At 34.5% G+C, this 25,027-nt stretch overlaps 3 protein-coding genes across 4 annotated transcripts; 2 read left to right on the top strand and 1 right to left on the bottom strand.

The window, feature by feature from the left end:
* The first annotated feature begins 11,659 nt into the window (after window positions 1-11,659).
* Window positions 11,660-15,408, top strand: LOC147296403 (DNA replication factor CDC6B-like). The gene is made up of 16 exons (XM_086229379.1): window positions 11,660-11,899; window positions 12,022-12,097; window positions 12,191-12,411; window positions 12,566-12,640; window positions 12,731-12,840; window positions 13,033-13,139; window positions 13,243-13,302; window positions 13,410-13,483; window positions 13,598-13,648; window positions 13,766-13,815; window positions 14,101-14,236; window positions 14,354-14,443; window positions 14,749-14,811; window positions 14,906-15,001; window positions 15,097-15,189; window positions 15,283-15,408. Exons 1-16 carry the CDS (start codon window positions 11,660-11,662, stop codon window positions 15,313-15,315), a joined length of 1,575 nt encoding a protein of 524 aa, XP_086085505.1. The 3' UTR covers window positions 15,316-15,408.
* Window positions 15,409-17,686: 2,278 nt separating this feature from the next.
* On the top strand, window positions 17,687-22,919 carry ASA2 (anthranilate synthase 2). Its single transcript, XM_086236124.1, has 11 exons — window positions 17,687-17,906; window positions 18,382-18,566; window positions 18,666-18,855; window positions 19,294-19,445; window positions 19,884-19,999; window positions 20,632-20,878; window positions 20,965-21,021; window positions 21,241-21,393; window positions 21,694-21,774; window positions 21,930-22,016; window positions 22,335-22,919. The coding sequence occupies exons 1-11, from the start codon at window positions 17,741-17,743 to the stop codon at window positions 22,656-22,658; spliced, it is 1,758 nt and encodes a 585-aa protein (XP_086092250.1). The 5' UTR covers window positions 17,687-17,740; the 3' UTR covers window positions 22,659-22,919.
* Window positions 22,920-23,053: 134 nt separating this feature from the next.
* LOC147296401 (putative NAD(P)H dehydrogenase (quinone) FQR1-like 3) lies at window positions 23,054-24,736 on the bottom strand. 2 transcript variants are annotated; one of them, XM_086236127.1, is made up of 5 exons: window positions 24,635-24,736; window positions 24,144-24,189; window positions 23,966-24,059; window positions 23,606-23,871; window positions 23,054-23,411 (listed from the first exon to the last, which is right to left on the bottom strand). In XM_086236127.1, exons 2-5 carry the CDS (start codon window positions 24,167-24,169, stop codon window positions 23,186-23,188), a joined length of 612 nt encoding a protein of 203 aa, XP_086092253.1. In that variant the 5' UTR covers window positions 24,170-24,189; window positions 24,635-24,736; the 3' UTR covers window positions 23,054-23,185. The 2 variants fall into 2 exon arrangements, with proteins under 2 accessions (XP_086092253.1, XP_086092258.1); XM_086236132.1 differs by having other exon boundaries at window positions 23,606-23,881; window positions 24,635-24,723.
* Between the last annotated feature and the right edge of the window lie 291 nt (window positions 24,737-25,027).

The following is a 25,027-nucleotide window of genomic DNA, read 5'->3' as shown; positions in this document are numbered from 1 at the left end:
TCACAAATATGTTGGCTCATTTGATTTGAGTCTTTTTCATTTGACATTTTTGTCTTTTGGCCCACATATGATGGGTGTTAGTTAAAATTTATAAGGTTTTGACAAAATTGTCCTTGAGGCTTTTATATTGTCTTGAAAATTTGGTAATCTCAACTTCATATTTAGTTGTGATTGTACGACACTCATAACTTCAAATTTAGTTGTGACTAAATGACAGTCACATCTAAGTTGTGAGACAGTCATAGTTAAATTGTGACTTAATTGAATTTTTTTTTTAAGAAATTATACTATAATATAGTATAAATAGATGTCAAAACAATACTTTTACTAAAAATAATATATAGTATAGTGGTGTGAGTTGTCTTTTTAAATTTACCAAGACAACCACAGTTAAGTTGTGACTGAATTGATTTTTTTTTAATACAATATAGTATAAATTAATATAATTTTTGTGATGTAATTTTTTTTTATTGTAGTGGCATGTGATGTAATATTTATAAATTCTAATACATTTTACTTTATTATTTTATTTGACTTTTCAACTAATATCTAATCTAAAATGCTATTTAATTTTGATATTTAAACTAAAAAATTATGGAAATTTAGTAGTTAAAATGGACCTTATAATTAATGAGATGCAATTAAAAATAAAATTCAATGTCTATATGCCAAAAAAGAAAGAATTACTTAGTATTCCTTTTTTTAATGGATGAATCATTCATTGTCCCCAGCCAAAAAATAAAGAATCATTCTCAATCTCTATGAATGATCAGTTCCAAAAAAACGAAGTTATTACATCTAAATAAGTAAATTATCAATCTCAGTGCCTTAATAAAATCGAATGCTTTAGCCATGTGGGTTAATTTATTAAAATTTAGAGATGACACTTATTGTTACATAATTTCCCATGCAAACTGTTATGTGTGTGCAAAACTCTCATTTCAATTCCAAGTAATTAGTATATTTAATTACTTATTTACATAAAGCAAAATACGTACTCCATCAAATCCTATAGATTAGCTAAACAGATATTTATTTTTTTATTTCACTAATCTCACAAAGCAACTTTGACTTTTCTGTGATTACATAACATGATGGTGCTTGACTGGTAACAAATCATTTGAAAGATAAAATCCACTTTAACCAGTGATGAAATGTCACAAATGCCCTCACATGTATATCTCGGCAATTTAACCACTCTAATGTGCCAAAAATATTCATACGTTTGCTTAATTAAGCTCAAACTTCCTATCACACCCTTCTCACCTTCCCTAAACAAAATTGCAATAAATTGATTGCTCACACTAGGCTACCCTAGATGACCCTTCATTAAGCTATTTCTATTTGGCGCGAGCAACTTCTTTAAAAGAGAAATTATGTTTTATATGAACACATCGTATAATTGTTGAGCAAGTGTTAAAATTGTAAAGTTGGGTACTAATACTAACTGCACTTGTCCCATTTCCTATCATAAATCTTAGGTCAATAATTATTTTGCTCTAAATAGTCATGAAAATTAACATCTTCATTGCCACTTAGCTAATCTACAATATCAAAGTTATATACATTAAGCAATACTAACATGGAATGACTTTATGCATGCTAGCTGACCAAAGTTTGCTAACTTATAGTAGGCTTACACCTATAGGCTGTCAACAATTTATAGCCCATCCACATGCACGCAAATGACTCATATTTACTAAATTTAATTTAAATTTGACTCATATACTCATACTTATTAAATAATATTAATCATTCATGCATATGTAAATAGTTTAAATTAACTAAATTCAATTATAAATTTTTTCTCATTAGAATTTTAATTTACATTAAATTCACACTTATTAAGGATTTCAGGTCGTTCACGCGTAGGTAACGATTAACGACCAAGATAAGCCAAAACTTAACTTAGATCTTTAGATCATGCCCATCAAGAAACTACATGCAATTTAGACCAGAAAAAAAAAAATTAACCGACGTGCGAATGTGCAATACATATAAAGGGTGTTTTCGTCATTTCAGGCAAAAAAAAAGGACATGTGCTGCATTTGTTCAAGAAAAGACCCAGACAATTGTTATGGAATTTTCACGTGAGGCACAAGTGCACAACCTGTCCTTCCATTTCCATAACATATTAAATATAATATCTTTGTTATTAACTAACAAGTATGAGACTTGGTATTGGTGGGTGCCATTTATTTATTTATTATTCCTTTCAATGCTTTCATGATTTCATGATTTTATGCCCTTTTTTTATTCCCCAGGAGTTGTTGTTTTCCTGTTTTATTATTTATTTAGTCCGAATAATGACAAAATTATATTAAAAAAAATTATTAAATTATTAAACATCTAGTTGCTTGGTTTTTGGGGTGAGGAACCAGCGGTCCAAAATTAAGCCAACTTGCTCGATGGTTCCATCGGGAGAAGAGAGAGGCCAATTGGTGATGTGGTGACATCTCCATTTCAACGGCACCAATTGCTGTTTTCAGATCTTTTTGAAGAATCAGATTATTTCTGCATCGACTGTTTGTGTCTTCATTTTCCGATTCCAATCAGATATTTTCTTCTTGTACTGTACAATATCGAGACAAAAATTATAATATTAATGTGAAATGTGAGAGAGTATTCAAATATTGATAAAAAATACGTAGTTAATGAGATTGTCAGAAAGTTCTCATATGTGTTAAAAAATATATAATTAATTTCCAATATTAGTGTTTGAAGGCTCTTCCATATTGATTCGCAAGTGCATTATGACTTATGTATTAGAAAATGATTACTTTTATTAGGTATAAGAAGTTAAATTTTCGTCTTTAAATAAGACCTAATTTTTATTAAACTCAAGTGTTATATTATTATAGTATGAATTTAAATTGTACATTAAGACAAATTTCAATTAATCCACCGTCTTGATTCATTGACAACATATTATCTTCTTTATGTTGTGAGTAAGTCAGAAAAAAAAAAATCAAAACATTATCACTCCACCATAATGAAGATAATATTTTTAAGGAGAAAAAACAAAAGGTATATATTGATTCAGTAGTGCTAGATATACCACATTTTTATACCATAATTTCATACCACCTTATGTGGCAACTTACATGGCATTCATACATTGGATACTAAAAAATAAAAATAAAAACCAAAAAAAAAAAAAAAAAACTCTGTCCAATAAAGTAATGACACGTGAGATGGTATAAAAATGTGGTATAAGAAATGTGGTAAGTATAGCATTATTCATATTGATTATATGATTATATCATATATATGATGAGATTTTGTACGAACGTTATCAGATGCTTTCTCTTGTCAAACTCAATAGTGAAAAATTAAATATTTGGATATCTAGTGAGTTTCAAATTGATAACCACTCTTCTTGTGATGCAAAGAATATTCAAAGATCATTATTTTAGTTGATGAAGAATTACAATTGATCGAGTTAAATGCCAAAAGTTGATAAACAATAAACTTAACTTATCAACTGGAAATCATAGTATAATTCAACAACAATAAAAAAAAATCTCAACAACTTAGTTATTCATCTAATAAGTGTAATTACCGGCAAATCACATACATATAGGTCGTATAAGGTAAATTTAACTTCAAACCAAAGTTTCGTCAATCTTCGACTCAAAATTTTTTTTGTAATTGCATTACCATAAATTAAACTTTCAAGAATATCTTACATGTTTTTGTTATAAGAACAAATGTTATTCTAATTAGAGAGAGAGAGATTAGGATAGCTAATTAGCTATTGCTTTAAACTGCTAGCTACTCTTCACCTAACATAACTCAAACAAAACACAATGTACGTACAAACGAACAACTATATATCCAAATAGAATCATTTTCATGCTCAACAAGTTAAATACAATGATTTTCTTTTCAATGTTTGAGAGGCCACTTAAAGTTAGTTACTCTCAACATGCATGTAGCTTGAAATGGTCCGAGCTGTGCATACAAATTAACCCCTCTGTTTTGATATTAGCCGTCCAAACCAGTCAAGTTTTTGTTGCTCTTGCTCATTAAAGAAATGAGACTAGCATGAAATGTAGGGTCGGCCTGGCCTGGCCCAGCTAAACCCAAAGGCGTGGTTTGTGAGGACTGTGCCATGCCTAGACAAGTTCACAAGCACTCCACGCCGTGCAAATATTGCTAGTTGATGATGATGTATATAAGTATATTGTTATACAAGTTAAGTTGGAATAATAATTAGTGTCTTTGGTGCTACTCGAAGGGGTACTCCAAGAGTTAGACGGCTCTACACTACACATCTACGTTGAGGCTTCTTGTACAACTTCATACCTATTTGAAGACTCGGATAATTAATTTGAGAGGAACATCTACATGTTTAGTGTGTGTGACTGTGTAAATTCTAAATTCGTAATTCGTAAATGAAATTCATCAACTCACTTCCATACAACATATACACCGACAGACCCAATTGGCCATAGCTGCATAGTCCATGTTAAATCTGTAAGCACAAGCTTTCATCTATCCTTATTAATTCCTTGCTGGGTTCAGAGGATAAAGTCGAATTGACATTTAGCTTTTGGTTTTCTTTTTCTTTCTTAATTTGAAGGGATAACGATGAAAATTTTACCAACTTCTTTATCAGTATCAGATATTTTAGTTAAATTCCGAATGCATCCAAACGCCCATATATTTCTTTAATAAAGAATAAAAGTGTGCTTTGAGTTAAGAAGGTCTATTGGTTCTAGAAATTTTGACAGACTGAAGCTTTAGCTCACTTTGCCGGATTGACTCTGATCAAGCAGCTCGCTTCTTATGCTGCTAGCTTGAGCATTCAACAGGGTAACTGTTAACTGTTGCCCAACTGTTATCATATTCCAACCATGAAAGATACAACAAGTCACCTTTAAACCTTTCCTTTTCAGAAAAGCTGGCACAATCTAGTAACACTGCACTGTGTGAGATTACTTTATTATTTAGTGCAAAGATAATATTTAATTATCAGACCATCTTATGATGTTAAACTGTCAATTTAAATTGCACATTCAAACAAAAATTCATATGATGAATGGTCTCGATCAATTGACACTCTTATAAATGACATGTCAAATAGTTAATTCAGTTCTAACTGTATAGAATTGAGAGAGGCTAGCTTGTTATAATTTATTGTCAATGAAAAGTGAAGCGCACTAACTAGGCTAGAACCAGGACAGTGAGCATGAAGCCAAAGAAAAAGACCGCTTGCAAATAGAAAAGGCCAATTTAGATGCTTATTTGAAACATAGTATGAAGAAAAGACCAATATGAATGAACATAATAGTTGGCAATTGGGCAACAAGTACGTACAATGGAGTTCTATATGTAACTACAAATAATATAGGAATATATACCGAATATGTATGCTCTCTCTCTCTAGTTGGTGGACTTAAGGTGGATGAAATTTTCATGTGGGTGAGGCTGGAATGTCCAGTACAATCTGCCATGCATGCTGGGCCGTAGTGAAAAATTCGTCAGAGGTATTATTGTTGAGGTACAAATGTACAGTGGCTTCTTTTCTTCTTAATGAAGTTAGTATTATCACCACTGTTGATTGACCAGCTACCTACTTAAATGCACTAGGAAAAAGTGAGTTAATTACACTTACACCCCCTGAGATTTATCGTTTTTTCACATATATTTCATGAGATTTCAAAAATTACACATACACCCCTGAAGTTTCAAAACTATTGCATATAACCCCCTACAAGAGAAAAAAATAAATAAATAAAAAAAGAAAATATTTGTATTGAAATTTGACCTTACACCTTGAATAATCTTATTAGGCCATTTAACTCCTTAGCATGTCTTTTTGTATAATTTCTCATCATTTTTCTCTCACTATAGGGGGTTATATGCAACAGTTTTGAAACTTCAGGGGTGTAAGTGTAATTGTTGAAACCCCAGGAGGTGTATGTGAAAAGATGATAAACCTCAAGATGTATAAATGTAATAAACTCAGTAAAAAGCTCGAATCATTTTTCCCCGTTAAATTTACTTTATTGCCCTTAGCTCTTCAGCTAAGAGGAAGTAGCGGTGGGTGCAAACCTGACGCTCATGTTCTTGGATCAGTCACTCGAAAACTTTGATATCTTAAGTAAATGAATGTGACTATAGAAATTAACTAAAACATACCAGCAAAGTAAATGAATGCGACTATATTGTGCCAAAAATTTAGGGCTAGCAAACTGCATTACTCTTAACATGAAGTAGATTCCAACAAAATAGAATAGAGAATAACACTAGTACTTACAAAAAACAGGGGAATCCTACTACGTAGGGGAGATATACCACAAAGAATCCAATCTGCGTGAGAAGAAACCAATAAGAATTAAATAAAGAGGCAATGTAAAAGCCTACTTTCTCACCTTCTTTAGCTCACAAACTTACAAATGATTGGTATGCACAAAATAGAAAGCCAAGTTCACAGAACCAATTTGAAGAAGGAAAGGGTTAAATTAACTCAGCCTTTGCAAGACAGGACCATATCAGTACTAGTATGACAATTGATCATAGCGTACAACACTACAACCAAAGCTTTGGTAATGCACATGGATGCATATGCAATACTTGTTCAATTTGAACTGAAATTGTCTTATGGTAGGTACTGCCTACTGAAACTCTGTCTCCTTGCATTCATTTACCCGTACAAGAACCCCAAAAATATCTCATTGGGCCATTGCCTAGTTCTCAACTTTTTGGGCTTTTGGCCTAACATGTTCCATGGCACCCCCAATCATGTCTGTACGAAGTACGAACCAACCCATATATGATGGTAACAGCTTTCATTATCACAAACACCTCAAGTGCATCCATGAGATCACATGAAGAGGGCATGTTATTTGCAACATTAGGCCTCCATGTGTTGCACAGACCATTGGCCACGTTTGGTGGTTGTGGCATAACAATTGTGGACCAAGATGGCCCCTTCCTTGCACTTATCGCGAGTAATGAAGAAGGGGGCTGATGTGCTTTACGCCAAAACACTCACAATGCAATACTTTTGGTCATGACACACTTTGGCACATACCCAGATTGTGTTCAAGAAATTAAGGACAGGGAGGGCTGCAGAGTATACTCCACATGGTGCATGTGGGTGTTTGATATCCTTGTTTGCTAGTTAAACAAAGTGTGCTGCTACAGAGTATGTACCTGCCAAATGGTGCTTATAAAAGGGGATCAATTGGTTAGTTAAACTTCCCATTAGGGTTATTCTGTTGGCATATTCTTCAAAACCAAATGCAGTCAGTATATGTAGTATCATCTAAAATCGAATTTGAAAAGGGCTAGGCTTTTGGCAAAGTTTTTCTAAGTAAAAATACTCAAATTTTCTTTGAAAATCCGTGATAATTGTTTAACGAGATTTCTCACTTAATATACTCAATACTGAACAATCATTTATATAATACTCAAATATATCATATTATGAATTAGTAATTAGTAAACACCACTGTAAATATGGAATGCCCCTTCATCAGACGGCATGAAATGTTATAATGATATTGTTAGTTTATACTATTAATTAGGTATATTATCACTAAAGGTGAGATGCAATTGGTTAATTGTGATAGGAGAACATTATCCACTTTAATACTTTATGTGTATATATATATATCTATCTGTGCGCACAAAAATTCCTAGTTTAAGACTTTTATCGTCATCATCATCTTTATATAATATGTGTAGGAAAATTTTTAGTTTGAGACATCTTCTAACACAATGAAGAGAAATACCATTGAGTCAATAGCTAGTTATATTTTTCATCATTTTTATCATAAAAAAATGTCTGTGTGTAAGTAAAGCCAATTGAATGCTTACAAGTGAAATTAATATTCAACTTTTAGGAACATGAAGTAAGGATATTGGTTGGAAATTGATATATCGTAATAAATAATTAATTGATACGCATATAAATTCTTGCACTTAAACGTTTCCATTGAAAACGTTACAATTAAGGAACGTACGTAGAATGGTGCATGATCGATTCATCCTGAAGCAAGAAATTAAGATGAGAATGAGATGGGAGGGTTCGTCGAGACTCGAATGTTGGCATTGAAGGAATAGGAATAGTCAATTAAACTGGAAGGAAAATAATTAATACTAAATGGACACTACCATGTCCATGTGTGCATAAGCAACGTATACGTTTTCATTTGAAGGTTCACGAATGCTAGTTTTAGTCCATGCGCTGTGTGGATCCGCTGTTTTATCAACAAGTTTATAGAGTGTTTGACCAGTCCACCCAGTCTTCAACAACTTTCGTAATTTTGACATGAAAGTATTAAAGGTATGCCTGGTTAACGTATTGTTTGCAAGGTGGTTGTCTGAACTCTGAAGGGAGGAGGATATTTCGGTAATTTGGTGCAATATGTGTAAAAATATCTAAGTGGGGGCAGATACGTGTAGTAGCTGGTCCCTTTCGACATGCAAGTTGTCGCTTTCACGGTTTCACCGACTGGGCCAGTACTCAATTGATTACAGACCACAGAACCCCAATCGAAACTGGCCATTCAAGTCCATACAAATCGCCAAGTCATATATGCTATGCAAGGGCCAATGAGATATATGTGAATGAGACCTGTGGAGTATATACACCCCTACATTATCAATTAAATGTTTAATGCCTAGTTTTCTGGGGCAGTGATTATCCATATGCATTACTAGGTTTATCGTCTACCTGCATTGAAATCTATATTCGTCTTCTGATGAACCTGCGTACATCTACATTTGCGAAAGTTAGTGACAGTGAGGTTTCTCAAAATAGAATATTATCTAGCTAGTTTGTGATTTTCACGGCTTTCAACTTGGCACTATGCATGTTGGTTTTGTCCCAAATATACATGGGTGCCATTGCATGACCAATATATAGATCAGCCACCACCGCATACATAAAGGTCTTCATGTACCAATTTTTGATAAATGCATGAGAATTTTTATTCAAGATCTTCATGTACCAATTAAGAAGGTGAGAGATGGAGGTATATACATATCAAATCAAGCTATATATGATATATCTATAACTAAATTATCAAAATTCCAACAGTATTATATATATAATTTTATTATTAAATATATGATTTATTATGTTGTAGACAATTAATGATCATTGATTATAAGATTATTAGTTGAAATATGCACCATTGCTTAGAAATTAAAGTATTGAGTCTTAAATAAAATAGAATTTTTGTCAAATGAAAGCAAACCATATATATGTGTTGTCAACAATCCCTTGGTCTTAAATCTTAATTAACTCGGAATAACACCACAATTATTACTTTGAGTGGGCGTAAGTCGTGAGACACAAAGGACAATTAGTGCGCATATAACCACATATAACACTACTGAGTTAATTACACTTACACCCCCTGAGGTTTATCGTCTTTTCACATACACCCCCTGGGGTTTTAATAATTACACATACACCCCCTGAGGTTTCAAAACTATTGCATATAACCCCCTACAAGAGAAAAAAATAAATAAACAAAAAAGAAAATATTTGTATTGAGGTTGAACCTTATACCTTGAGTAATCTTATTAGATCATTTTATCCCTTAGTATGCCTTTTTGCATAATTTCTCATCATTTTTTGTCTCACTATAGGGGGTTATATGCAACAGTTTTGAAACCTCAGGGGGTGTATGTGTAATTATTGAAACCCCAGGGGGTGTATGTGAAAAGACGATAAACCTCAAGGGGTGTAAGTGTAATTAACTCTAACACTACTACACTAAAGTTTATTTAGTGGTGTCACTATACACTCATTATACATCCAAATACACTTGAAATTAACACCTTCTAGCCAGCTATAGGCTTTAACAACCATATATACTCTTTAAGCAGTTTTAAGACTAAATGCAGACCACATTGTAAGAGGGCCTACCGCATACTCCACAATATACCGTACATGATGCTACAACAATTACACATGCTTCAAAGTTCAAACTTTGAATATTAATTTATCTTTTTCAATCTAAATTTTGAATATAGGACATATTTGTTGGGAAACAAACTTGACTTTTAGACCCCTTAAGCGTTGAGCGGGGATGGCAAAATTCCCCGCCCTCGAAATCTCCGTGGGACCCGCTCGATTAAACGGGTATGGTAATACCTGCTTCATTCTCGTATACCTATTTAATATAAATATTATATTATATAATTATATTTTAATTTATTATTTTAATTGTTGTTGCATGTCTTTAAAATGTAATAGTGTTCTCTTTATGATTTAATATTATTGTAATATAATATGATAAATTTTAATATATTTCATCTATTATATTATATATTTATATTAATTTGATATGTTATTAATAAAAAAGAATTATTTTTTAAAAAATAATAGGGGCCCTGAATACCCCTGATGGGACTTGATTACCCGATGGGGCGGGTATAGTATTGGCAAACCCACCCCAAACCCGCCCCGTTGCCATCCCTGTTTGAGCCTATTAGTAGTGTTGGGCTTTTCTGGCCAAGCACAACTAAGAAGATTTTTAGGCTAAGCCAAGTTGATCCAAAAGAAAATATTTTAAAACCTAGGTTCAGCTTTTGGCCCAACCTAAGTGATGTATAAGTATAAGTATAAGTTTATAACCTATGGATTGAGTCAATTATTAATAAAAAGGATTAAAGTATTTTTATTTTTTATTAATCAACTATTGTTTATGAGGTTTGAATTCACGATTTTCTCTTATATATAAAAAAAACTGGATGTCACTAGACCAAATAATCATTCACAAAAAAAGATTTAAAATTTAAATCATTATTTTGAGAAGTTTAGACATTAAGTTTATTATATATTTAATTTTTTTCATTATAAAGGAGGCAAAATGAGAAGAGAGAGTTGAACTTAACTTTGGATGTGAGAAGTTGAGAACGGCTATCCCACAAAGTAAATTAACTTAATAAATAAATAAAAAAGTAAATTACTCTAAAGTTCATTTGATAACTCTTAATAATAAATAAATTTACTTAAAAAATTGCAATGATAAATAGGTTAATTTTGTACAAATAAAGCCCCACATTATATTTGCTTATGTGTTTTTGGTGTCAAGCGCTCAGTGAGTTTTTTTTTTAACTTGGCAAATTGTTACAATTGCACAGTAGCAATTACTGTCATTTTCAGACAGTGGCAATTTATGAGCACTAGGTGAACAATACCGAACGCTCGGTGAACGGTACCGAGTGCTCGGTGAAAGTGTCGAGAGCTTGACTCATTAAAGTGGACAAGTCTATCATCGTGTTTTTGCAAGTGGGCCAGCCGATCATGAGCTTTTTTGTTTTGGACTTCAAAAAAAAAAAATCCTAAATAAAACCAAATTAAGGTTAACAAATATTAGCATAACATAAGCTTTGGCTAAATTTAGTTTTACTAAAACTAAATTAATACACTAAGTCACTAACTTCATTGTTTTTCCTTTTTAAAATCATGAAAACTAATAATATCAACCCGGTTACTTAAAAAAAAAAAAAAAAAAAAAAACTCGGTTGTCGCTCGCGCTCTTTGTTGGTTCCGCGAGTTCAAAATCACTTGCGCCAGCGCGCCAAATGAAGTTCTATTCCCGCTAAAAAGGTCGCTTATTATATACAGTTGGTCTGTTCCCACCCTTTCACCAATCTCTCACTTCCCGTTTCCCTCCAAATACACACAATGCCTGCCATCGCCAAACGCAACCTCTCTCCGATCGCCGCTGCGACCAATCTTAACGAGATCATAGCCGTCAAATCCGACAAGACCGCCGAGGCTGTCAGATCCAACGGCGATATCACTCCTCAGAAGCGGAAGCTCAGATCCGATGCCTCACCGATGCAGCGGAGCCCGATCTCCTCGCCAATGAAAGTTAAATCGCCTCGCCGATGCCTCAGTGCTTGTGCTAACAGTCGCGCAAATGTGAGTTTTACTTAATTAATATTAATAAATTAAATCCACGAAATAATTGTGCTAGTTTAGTTAATCTAGCAATTCAATTTGTTGGAGAACTTAAATTTTGCTTAATCTCTTATTATTTGTAGGGAATTGAGAAAGACTTGAGCGAAAAGCTTCAAGAATTTTGCAAATCAACGGTTAAACCGAAATGGAATCCCAGAGGCAAGCCTTGTTTAAACAGAATTAATTGAAATTTTGAGGAAAATGTGTTTGTTTGATCTGAAAGTTAGCGAATTATTTTGGTTGAATTTACAGATACTGAGCAAATGAGGGCGGTGAAGGAGGCAATGCACGTGTCGACAGTGCCGTCTACTGTCGCGTGCCGTGAAGCCGAGCAGAAGAGGGTTTTGGATTTCTGCAAGGCATGCGTGGAGCAAGAGAAGGCTGGGAGTTTATACGTCTGTGGGTGTCCGGGGACCGGAAAGTCGTTGTCCATGGAAAAAGTGAAGCAGCTTCTGGTTGATTGGTCAGGAGAGGTGAGCTTATTGCCCTCAATAGTTTGATTCACTTATATGACTTGAAAGGTCTTTAGCATTATGTTGTTGTGTTTGTTTCGTAGCACCATCACTGATTACTCTTAGTCAAACAAGAGAGATGGGGAAATAACCTGTAAATTGTTCTTATTACCAGGCTGGATTTCAGGAACCGGATGTGTTGGCTTTGAATTGTACTTCTCTATCAAACACTTCAGATATTTTCACCAAGGTAATGAAATTCAAAGCATATTCTATAATTTCTATTGTTGATTGCAACAGCAAATGAGCAGATGTGCTTACATCTGTTTTAACTTGGCAGATACTTGGTAAAATCCAACCACAAAAGAAAGCTAAAGGCACTATCAAACCACTGCAACTTCTGCAGAACTTGTATTCTCAAAAGCCTCAGTCATCTAGTAGGAAGATGATGTAAGCAAATTATCTCCATTCTGCTGCAACCTATGCAATATTTGATGCCTACATAAACATACATTGTTTCTTGTATGTTTGTGGGGGGAAAAACCCAAAAAGTAAAGATGGGCAGGATCTCTTTTTAATATTGAATGGCTAGTTGATAGTCCTTACAATTTGGTTATGCTTAATTGGTTTCTGTTTTATCAGGCTGATAATAGCTGATGAGTTGGATTGTTTAATTACTAAAGACCGGGCAGTGCTTCATGATCTTTTCATGCTCACAACGTACCCATTCTCGAGATGTATACTCATAGGTATTAATTGTAGTTAATATAAAGTCCATTTCAAATTATTAGTGTTAAATTTGTATGCTATGTATTGATATATGAATTCCTCATGTTATATTTGCGTTTGCAGGAGTAGCAAATGCCATAGACCTAGCTGATCGTTTTCTTCCAAGACTTCAGTCATTAAACTGTAAGTTCAATAACCTAGTTTTTGTGCCATAAGAATTAAGCTGCTCTGCATTTGGGTGTAGTACTACGCACTTCCTGGTGCTTATACCAATTATGTTCTTGTTCTAGGCAAGCCTATGGTTATAACTTTTCGGACCTACACCAAAGAACAAATTCTCAGAATTCTTCAAGATAGACTAACTGTAAGTTTGCGCTCCTTTTTTAGTTCCGAGTATATATGTAGAGTTTTATTATTTGATCGGCCCATACTTGTTATTTAGTGTTACTTAGTAATAACTGTTGTTATGTTTTAACAGACACTAACCTGCACCGTCTTTCAACCGCAAGCATTGGAACTTTGTGCCAGAGTGAGTTTTCTATGGTTTATTATATTTGTTAGGAGATCCTTGATGGATTTATTTGTTATCATTCTTTATATTAAAGCATTTTTATAGGCTGACTACTGACTGTATGAAAAATGGCAGAAAGTTGCTGCTGCATCTGGAGATATGAGAAGAGCTCTTTGTATTTGCAGGTTAGTTTGGTTGAATCACATGACTAACTGTACAACCGGTGTCAGAATTTTACTCTTGCATTTCAATTTGACAATTCTGGTTGATTAGAATAGACACTGCCAGTGTGATTGACCATGTGTAAGAAAGGAACAATCATTTTAGATTGAACAATGCATCAGAAAATGTAAATATCTCATGAGTCATACATTATATCACCAAATGTCTCAATAAGTCTGGCAACTTTGATTTTATTTTTTAGGAGCCTTGTGTAGAGTTAAGAGCCTGACTCTTTCTAACTTTTCCAGGAGTGCAATTGAGATGCTGGAAGCAGAGTTGAGAGAATCTACTGATAACTTGAATGCATCATCAGTAGTGAATGCATTCTTTGAGCAAAAGACAGCTCCAGGTCCTGATGTTGTGAAAAAACAGGAGATTGATGTTGTAAGTGGTCACCATTGACATCCTAATTCTCAACTAACCTTCATGACTTTTATTATTAGTAGTATATACATTTATATTTATTATTTTTTCACTTATGAGTTCTGGGGCTTGTTGCAGGTGAGAATAGATCATATGGCTGTTGCTTTGTCAAAGACATACAAATCACCAGTAGTGGATACCATACAATGTCTCCCGCAACATCAACAGGTAACTCTTTTGCTGGTAGCATACTAACATGAATGTTCTGTTGCTTTTGAGGGATGTAGTTGTACTGCTGTTGTACCAAAGCTGTGGGGCTTAGAGTATTTCAATTTGGTTTCAAACTTTCAAGTCATTAACTGAACATAGACTGGCAGCACTATAAATTACTGTTCATGGGGTTAGTTTAGGCTGCAAGTAGCCGTTAAATCACTGGCTGGTATCCCATTAGCTTTCATGTCATCTATAGTTAACTAATACTTTGTAAATTGTAGTCCAGTGTTGCTAAATTTTCTCACCTACTTTGACCACAGATTTTACTTTGCTCTGCTGTGAAGCTTTTCCGTGGGGGAAAGAAGGATTCAACTGTAGGAGAGGTGTGTTTCCTGGCCATTGTTTGACAATAAAAGATAATGGAAGTATGTAAACATTATGTTACTGGTTTCTGAACTTATTACACATTCTATGCAGCTAAATAAATCTTACATGGACATCTGCAAATCAGCACAAATTCCACCAGTTGGAATTTCAGAACTCTCAAGTATGTTCAGAGTGCTAAATGACCAGGTAAGAAAATACATTTAATTACAACAACATTCCTTGTTTACCAACATGAGAAAGGGGAAATTCAGTAAGTTACTGAGGCATAATTCTACCTGCAGGGGCTCCTCAAAATGAGCGGTCACTTTCGCGAAGAAAAATTAAAAAGAGTGACACTGAATGTAGATGAAGCAGACATCACTTTTGCATTGCAGGTGGGAACACATATATCTGAGCCTCTTATAAGTATTTGCTTTTCATCTATGGTTTTCTGTTGTTTGTATTTACCTCTTTATGTTTGAACACAGGGAATTCGTTTCTTTCGGAACTGTCTTCAGTGATTCTGTTCAGAGAATATGGACTCCTGATTCTTCTTATGCTTGATGTTGGCTGCTCCTATTTTCCACCTTTTTCAAATTCAGATACAAGGTAGGAAAGCTTGCCCAAGAATTCTGGATAAGCTCACTGAAATGGATCAAGGAGTGTGGTTGTCCATCATAGAGTCCAATGTTGCCTTTGCCTGACATCTTACTTCATAGATCCTTTACAAAAATATGGTACAGGGAAAAAAAAAAGAGAAAATATTTAATTTAGGTTATACACATAAGATGTAACTGTCTGTGCTGTTACTAGCTTCTTGTAATACATTCTTTATGTTAAACACATAATTATTTTAATTTATTTTAAGTTTGAGATAAAATTCTGAAAACTACCTCTTTTTTTCTTTTTTTCTATTAAAGGTTTTTGTTTTTTAATTAGTTTTATATTTATAATCCTCACCAATCACACTAAATACAGGCATACCAGCCAATAATTTTTAGCAATTCCAAGAGCTTTCTTTTATTTTCATCTTTGCGAGTGGATGTCAAATTGTCAATGTACCCCCAATATAAAAAGATTAAATAAGAACAGGAAAAAGGACTTCAACTACTTGCCAAGCGTTGGGACCCTTTGGTTCAACGAATCAATTAGGGGAAAGAGCTTAAAGGCCAAACAAAACATTTTAAGATTCCATTCGATTAATATATACCTTTTTGTCTAAGTAAAATTAATTACAAATTGCATCCTTTCGAAATTTAAACCAATACTAGAAATTAAAAATTTTTGACCGTTATGAAAAATGGTGACTCCTATAGCCAATGAATTTATAAAGCCAAAATTAACAGCAAACTGAGCTAAAAAAAGCTACCAAATTGATTTGCCAATCCCAATTTGAATAAATTTGATTCGTTTAAATTTTCTACTAGCTTGGACCCTATAAATTGTAGTTCCATATTGATCAACCTCACAAAACAAAAATCTTAAGGGAGACATGGAAAACAAAAATAGCATGAATATTAATAGAGTTGCAATGAAATATTTGATGTGATTTTTGTTGTAGGTGTGCTTGTCATTGTACAAGCCAATGTGCATAGTCCTCCCTCTTCTTCTACCCTTCCTTCTCTCTCTGGGGTTTCAATTGCTCAGAAGAAAAGAAGTCTTAACATGACTTGTTACAATGAATGCGAAGGAAGGTGCCTTGCAACAGAGTTGTGTAGGTCTTCTGGATATTATGCTTGTGTTAAGTCATGTGTTACGGACTGCAGGGTTTACTTGAGAATAAACTCTCTTCATCAATACCCTCCAAACTTTGCCAACCATTGCACTTTGGATTGTATAGGCTCAGGGATAGACATTGTGAAATATAGTATGACAAACACACACACACTCTCTCTCTCTCTCTATTGGGTTTAAATATTTCATGGTCACTCTTATTGAAAATAGTTCTTTTGATTCCAATTTTAAGAATCTTATGGTCACTCTTGATTGTGCAGCTCGGGTTGATATGGAAGAGCTTGCGGACACTTGCTTTCATAACTGCAAGAAGAATTAATTATGAGTTGATTTTTTTTTTGTTGGTAAAAAGGAGGGCTACAAGCCCAGAAAACACAAAAGACTAGCCAATTATGAGTTGATTTTCAACCTCATTGGATAATTAATTTAAAAGCAAAATGATATATACCTGCAGTAGAATATTAAACAGAAGATATGTCTTTAATTTACCTGTTGTCCATTTTAACTTTTTTTACTCGGCCAAAAAAAAAAAAGTTACGTACGCTTCATAGCTGATTACATGTAATATGTGATGTACTTGGTGATTTTAAAAGCATGTTTTAGTTTCATGTGTAATTTTGTCCAAAATAATAATGAAGTTTGTTCATTATAATTTACAGGGTCATGCACTCATGCACATGTTTTTTATTTTATTTTAATTTGTATTTGAGGATGGAATGATGGATGATTCAAACTTAAAACTTCTTGAACATTGTAAATTTTTTTTTTTCTAGCCTAACAGTTATTTGTTTATTTGAACATTGTAAATCTTTCAAACATTGTAAATATTTATTTGAACAATTATTTATTTATTTGTTTAAATCTTTCGATCATGTTTTTTAAACAGTTATTTGTTTATTTGATTCAAACTTAAAACCTCTCCAACATTGTAAATCTTTATTTGTGAATAGACATGATCGTTTGTTTATTTCTGTACTTGAGTTTTTCTTTTTGTTGCTATTTTTCCATATTTGAGTTATTAGGATAATCTCAGGCTACACTACAAAATTGGGCCCAACTCAAAGCCCAAGTCTTAGACATAAAAAAGTCAAAGCCCAGTAGGCTGTCCAGGTCTCCCCTCTCAGCAGTCAGCACACAGGACCACCTCGTCCGTTTCAAAACAGAAGATTCAAACTTCAAACTTCAAAGCAGTCTCCTGGTTTTTGCTCTGCCATGGAAACCCTAGCCGTTGGCTCCCGTCAGCTGCCGTCAACTCTCGCATTACCCTCAACGGTCTCCGTTAACTTCAACGGCAGAGTCTCGAGCTCTCTAGCTCTGCTTCGCTCCACCGCTCGTGTGCGTACACTGAGAGTCTCGGCCCTCTCATCTGCCTCAGTAGGTAAATTTTCTCATTATCATCCTAACAAAATAGGTAAATATGGAGTAATTTTAGTTGATTTTGGGGGTATGTTTAGATTCCGACAAAATGTAGAACACTAAGGGGACGCGAATTATGACTAGTCACAATTTGAGTATTTGTGTCTGTTTGGTCTAGGAGAAAACAGGGGAAAGAAAATAAATTGAATTTTTGGGATTTTTAGTTAATGGTATTTGAATTGCATTATAAATTTAAATTTGGGTCCCATAAGCTGAACAATGATCGCAGTGGTTTTTGTTATAATTAGAACTCAGAATGTATTTATTTTTCCCAGCATTTCTTAGAAACTTTGCTTTCTGATTTTATTTTGGAACTAAGGAAACAAAGACCTAAAGTTGGCTAAATCCTGCCATTTTCGTAGTTTTCGTGTTCAAATGGACCAATTTGTTCTGTTTGTATCATCTGAGGTTTGATTGGTATGTTTCATTTCCTCCAGCCGAGCAATCAGAGAAGTTTTTAGAGGCTTCAAAGAAGGGGAATTTAATTCCTCTATATGAAAGCATATTCTCAGATCACTTAACGCCTGTGCTCGCTTACCGGTGTCTGGTCAAGGAGGATGATAGAGATGCTCCGAGTTTTCTGTTTGAGTCAGTTGAGCCGGGTTCCAACGAATCTAATGTTGTAAGCCCTTTCAGTCTGTGTCTCATTTTTATTTGTTTGGATGTAACCTTAGACAATAGTGGATCATCTGTAAAATCTTATGTGTAAATTTTTTGTTAGGGGCGATACAGTGTTATTGGAGCCCAACCATGTATTGAAATTGTAGCAAAAGAGAACATGGTTACCATTATGGACCATAGAGAAGGGTGTAAGAAAGAGGAGATTGTGGAGGATCCAATGACTGTTCCTCAGAGAATCATGGAAGGATGGACACCGCAACTTGTTGATGAACTTCCAGAAGCATTTTGTGGTAAGTGAAGTGCACAGATAACATACTTTGAATCTGTTCACAGTACACATATCTCAAACCTCCCAGTTCAATATAAACCACCACTCCTTTTATGTTATTCGATAATGTTAGACTTGTGAACTGGTGGTGGATTTATTTCCAAAATGAAGTCATAGTTTTGCTTTCTTTTTCCTCTTAGTTTGTGTCAAAGTTCTGGACTAGGCAGATAGAGTTGTTTGCTAGAAGTACCCCTCATTTTATTAAGCTGTAGATGTACTGTGTTGACACAAATGCTATATTTTGTTTGTTGTTGTGGATTCTTGCAAAAGATTTATTGGTCACAAGTTCACAACATTGCCATATATTTATCTTCGTATTATTGTCTAATGCAGTCCTAAAACAATGGAGGTTTTTGAAGTCATGAATTGGTGTTTAATAATATGCATTCTCTTTAACCAGGTGGGTGGGTCGGTTACTTCTCTTATGACACAGTGCGTTATGTGGAGAAGAAAAAGCTGCCATTTTCTAGTGCACCGCCAGATGACAGAAATCTTCCTGATCTTCATCTCGGCCTTTATGATGATGTCATAGTGTTCGATCATGTGGAGAAGGTACTTTGACCCATGACCAATTATTTGCCCCTAAACAAGGAATACAAGTATTGATTCGTCTAGCTTTGTGGTTTATATTGCTTGTCATTCTAACTATATTGCATACTCTTAAGCCTGCTTTATTTTGGTATACTTTGATTCTCATCATTTAGAGTTCAATGTCTTTTCCAGTTAAGCTGTTCCATTTATATTCAAACGCATGTCAATATATATACCTTCTTCCTTAGTTATAATAGTTCTTTCTTCCAAGTCATTGTTATTCTTATATTCTTTTTTTTTTTCCAGGTCTTCTTTTCTTTTTCAATATCTCGCTGTAAAATCCATAAGAACTAGGAGAATTAGCAACTTGCATGCTTTGGTTGGAAATCTTGATTTGAACAAATTGGATGCTATCTTTTGTGTGTAACCAATTTTATTTTTTGATTTTTTTTACTATAGAAAGCACATGTAATTCACTGGGTGCAATTAGATCAATATTCTTCTGTTGAGGAGGCCTTCAATGATGGAATAAATATATTGGAAACTTTGGTATCTAGAGTGCATGACATTATCACGTGAGTAATCAATTCCTTTCTTTCTTGCTTCTCTTCTATTCTTTTTGTCGAGTGTTTCTACTTCTATCCTACATTGTATTTACCCCACCTTTTTAATTACAAATTTATCCTTATGTAAAATTACTTAAAAGGACAAAAAATTTCTTGCTGCCATATGGCCTGGATGGCAATAGTGTTGTGCCACAACCTGGGTTGGGAGCAAGGCCATAGCCCATGGGAATGGCAGTGAGAGATTATTGTTGTATTCTATGACCAGCTAAAAAAAAGTATTGAGGTTAGAGTTTAGGGTAAATTTTGAATATTGGGTGTGATTAATGTGGGTTTTTAAAAACTTATATTATAGTGGTGAATGGGATGACTGATGAGCAGGAAGTGTGGTGACTGGTGAGGAAGCACACTACTTTTTTGTTTTTGTTTTTTTTTTTGTTTTTGGGTGGGGGGAGGGGATTAGGGTTCCATACTTTTCATGACATTTTCTTCTGTAATCTTAAGGTTGATGTGAGAATGTATGATTTTCATTTCAGCTCGAGGCTGCGTGAGGGTGGAGGAAAAGATTAGTGTTCATACTTTTCATTACATTTTCCCTTTTCATCATAAGGTTGATTTAATAATGTATCAACTGTCAATTTCAGCCCGAGGCTGCCTGCAGGTTCTATAGAGTTACAAACTCATCTTTTTGGTCCTAAATTGGACGATTCTAGCATGACAAGGGAGGAATACAAGGAGGCAGTTTTGAAAGCTAAAGAACACATCTTAGCTGGGGATATATTTCAGATTGTACTAAGCCAGCGTTTCGAAAGGCGTACATTTGCAGACCCGTTCGAAATTTATCGAGCATTAAGGATAGTTAATCCAAGTCCGTATATGACTTATTTACAGGTTTGCCTCATTTAAGTAAACCATTGTAGTTTTCTTGTTCATCTTGTAATTCCGAGATTTTATGAGTACATACTTCCCATGATCAGGCTAGAGGCTGTATTCTGGTTGCTTCAAGTCCAGAAATTCTAACACGTGTCAAGAAGGTAAGTACTAGAAATCCAGATAATTTGAATACCTGAGTTTACACCTTATTCCATGAGTAGCTCTTATTATGGTGCAATGATATAAAAATTTGACCTTTGATAATTTCTACAAGATGTCCTGCATATGTTTTCTTTTTGCCCTTTGTTTTTCTACAATAATGCTATCATTTTCATTAGCTATAACTTGCTTGGTTGAGCATGTCTTGTTTTTTTTAACAGAGAAAGATCACCAATCGACCTCTTGCCGGGACTGTTAGAAGAGGAAAAACACCTAAAGAAGATTTAATGATGGAAAAGCAGCTTTTGAATGATGGAAAGCAGTGTGCAGAACATATTATGCTTGTAGACTTGGGGAGGAATGATGTCGGGAAGGTTTGTACTATTTTCTTTCTCCTATTTGTATATTCATTCATATTCTAATGTATGTTGAAATTTGTTCTCCAAAGTGTAAAACTGTACATATATTCTCATTCCATAGTGGGAGACAACATTTCATTATGCTACCCATTGGTAGGTTTCAGCATCGGCTCAATAAGTTTACATGTGGTGGCTTGTCTCTTCATTCCTTAAGATACCACAATTTCTTATATTTATTGGTTTATCATAATCTGCTATCATTCATTGAGTAGTATTTTGTGCCATAATCACGTGCGTAATAATTTGGTCGTGCAGGTCTCAAAACCTGGTTCTGTCAAGGTTGAGAAGCTCATGAACATTGAACGTTATTCCCATGTCATGCACTTAAGTTCTACAGTAAGTATCTCCTTTTGCAACACGCATAATAAGCGGCTTAAGTATCTTTTGTGATTATAACCAAGACATCCACATTAGTTTCATAGTTGTTGCTCATGGATGTAATATCTGAAATTGTGGATATGAAGAATGTACTCTTACACTTGTCATTGCAGGTCACTGGAGAGTTACTTGATCATTTAACTAGCTGGGATGTTCTACGTTCTGCATTGCCAGTAGGGACTGTCAGCGGAGCACCAAAGGTCTTCATCATGAGCCCTTTTCCACTTTTTGCTTTGCATTGATGTTTCCAAAGTTTCTAATTAATAGGAGAATTATTCATCCATCTAGTCCAGAACTCACCTGAGTTGATTAACCAGTATAATCCTGCAAGTTCTAACCTTGGAGCTGTTGAAGAGGATTAACCTAATTAGTTAGGAACAGGCTTATCACATCATTATTGGGTAAATGTAGTTGGCAGATATATGGAGAGTGATGTCATGATTTCCTAATTTATCTTAGATGAATTTGCTTATGATTCATGCTTGAATTTCCTCATTATTATCTCTGCTGTACTGCAGGTAAAGGCCATGGAGCTGATTGATGAGCTGGAAAGGACTAGACGTGGTCCATACAGTGGTGGTTTCGGAGGAATTTCGTTTTCTGGCGACATGGACATTGCCCTCGCTCTGAGAACTATTGTTTTCCCAACTAGCTTTCGGTATGATACAATGTTTTCATACAAGGACGTAAACAAGCGCCGAGAGTGGGTTGCTCAGTTCCAAACTGGAGCTGGAATTGTGGCCGACAGTGATCCTGCTGATGAGCAGAGAGAGTGTGAGAACAAAGCTGCTGCTCTTGCGTGTGCTATTCGTCTTGCAGAGTCCTCGTTTGTTGAGAAATGAACAGAACAAGTTTTCTTTCAGCAATTCCCATTTTCTCGAGAGTTGAGTGGCGTTTTTCTGGATGAATACTGTGAGTTTGATGAAGGAGAAAGATGAAATGTTCGCTAACTGTGAATTATGTCAGGGGTTAAAAGTTCAAAGATAAGGCAGTTTTGTCTTATAAGTAAGGCACTGTGATTTTCTTTTGGGTTCAACCAAATTAAGAATAATGTCATATTTCCTTGAATGAAAATCCCTGGACAAACACTGGCGATGTGATCATTGATGTTGTTAACATCTGATTTTTTTTTTTTTCTTTTCTTTTGTTTGTTTTAATTGCAAAAAATTTTTATAATTTTAATAGAAACTCAAAAAGAAAGAAAGAAATACAAACGTCGCACAGCTTGGAACATAAAGAAAGCAATGGGAAGCACTGAATATACACAAACCTCTTCATTCATCATGTAGTAGTATATAATTATTTTCATTGTGGGTATGATGAGTATATAACATCTTGAAATTAAGCATATCTGTTATGCTAAAAGGGCTCAACTTTTGAGCTTCTTTGCAATTTCGGCCACATATTTACCCTGGTAAAAGGCCTGTTGCAGTTCTAGTTCTGTTGGTTGACGAGTTCCATCTGCTGCAAAAGTTCCAGAGCCATAAGGAGAGCCACCCTTTACCTCATTCATTTCAAGCATGCCACTTCCAAAGGTGTACCCAAGAGGGACAAATATCATACCATGATGTGCCAACTGTGTTATTGCTGTTAATCTGCAAAAAAATATAGACCATGGCAAAGAATCAAAATCAACTACAAGAAATCAAATAGGATGATGGAAACATAATGCGAATCTTTAATTAGAAGAGCATAATTCTCCTCTTTTAGTGAAAATAACAAGGTAGAATCTGAGGTTATGCAAGAAAGGTTCATGGAATTTGCAAATTGAACACATTTGTTAACTCACGCAGTAAGCTCCTGCCCTCCCCCATGAAAACCAGTACTCCAGAAGATCCCAGCAGGTTTACCAGCAAGTGCTTGGGTTTCCCATATCTCATAAGTGGCATCAAAGAAGGCCTTGAACTGTGCTGCCATCACACCGAAACGAGAAGGAAACCCGAAGATAAAAGCATCAGCTTCCACAAGTTGTTCTGGCCTTATTTCTGCCACATCATCGGCCTTGGAAGGGGCCTTCATCTTTTGCAGTATGACACTGGAAAGTGTCTCTGGTACCTGCTCCATTCTAATCAATTCAGAATATTAAAGGGCCAATACCTTACAAGCATCCATCAATGTTAATAACCATAATCAATATCAAAGAGGTTACCTGCCAAAGTGTTGCTTCAACACCTTTAACTGCATTAACTCCTCGCTGTATTTCCCGTGCCATAGTCTCGACATGTCCATGTAAGGAGTAGTACCTGCAACAAGTAGTATCAACATCCAAAGTCAGTATGTACACAACAACTTGAGAAAGAGGGTTTTATATATATGGATATACTTACACTATGTATATCTTGGTGGTAGCCATGGCCGCAGTCAAGGCAAAGTCTGCAATTATGGAAAGTAGAAGAGATTAAAAATGAAAATAGAAGCAATAAGTCATATAATTAATTGTTTACAATAATGTCCAAAATAAGAATAAAACAATTAATGGGAAGCAATAAGCTATCAAGATATATACTTCAAGTGTATATTGGCTAAATTCCAGAAAATTGATCTATAAGTACTAAGTCTATTACATATCAAAAACTCAAAACAATAGAAACCCTCTTCCTTCCACATGTTTCAGTTGGAAACTAAGAAAAGCACAGACACATAGAACCAAGCCAGATCATCAAACAGTCAGAGAGTCCAAAGAAAAGGATGGTACATAACTCGGTGCCAAAGACAATCAATATATAGGCATTTGGTCAGACAATATGAGCTGCAATTTATCAATTTGAAAATCATAAAGAGGGAGAAGAAAAAGAAGCTAAGAAGTATATATGGTTACCTTGAAAATACAGGGACTGAGATAGGAGAGAACCGATGATGATAATGATCAGTTTCAGGTAGGGGATATGAAGAGTAGACAATCAGACAGTTACGTGTTAGCTGAATTTATTATCACGTGGCAAAGCAAAGGCTTATCGTGAATATTTGCATACTTGGCATTTTCACAAATGCACAATTATTTGTAAGGAGAGATATTTGTGTGGAGTACTATTACACTCACTAGATTAATTTACTTATTAATTTTGCTTCATCATATATCTAATATTTTATTTATTGGAAATCACTCTTTATTTTATTTTTATATTTTTACTTTTAACAAGTAAGATATTGTCATACGTATTTTAATAAGATTTTAACTATTAAATTTCAATAATTTTTTAGTTTAGGTATC

Source organism: Dryas octopetala, chromosome 1 (genome assembly GCF_963921425.1).
Source record: "Dryas octopetala chromosome 1, drDryOcto1.1, whole genome shotgun sequence".
Taxonomy (NCBI): Eukaryota; Viridiplantae; Streptophyta; class Magnoliopsida; order Rosales; family Rosaceae; genus Dryas; species Dryas octopetala.
This window is presented reverse-complemented; position numbering and strand designations above follow the sequence as displayed.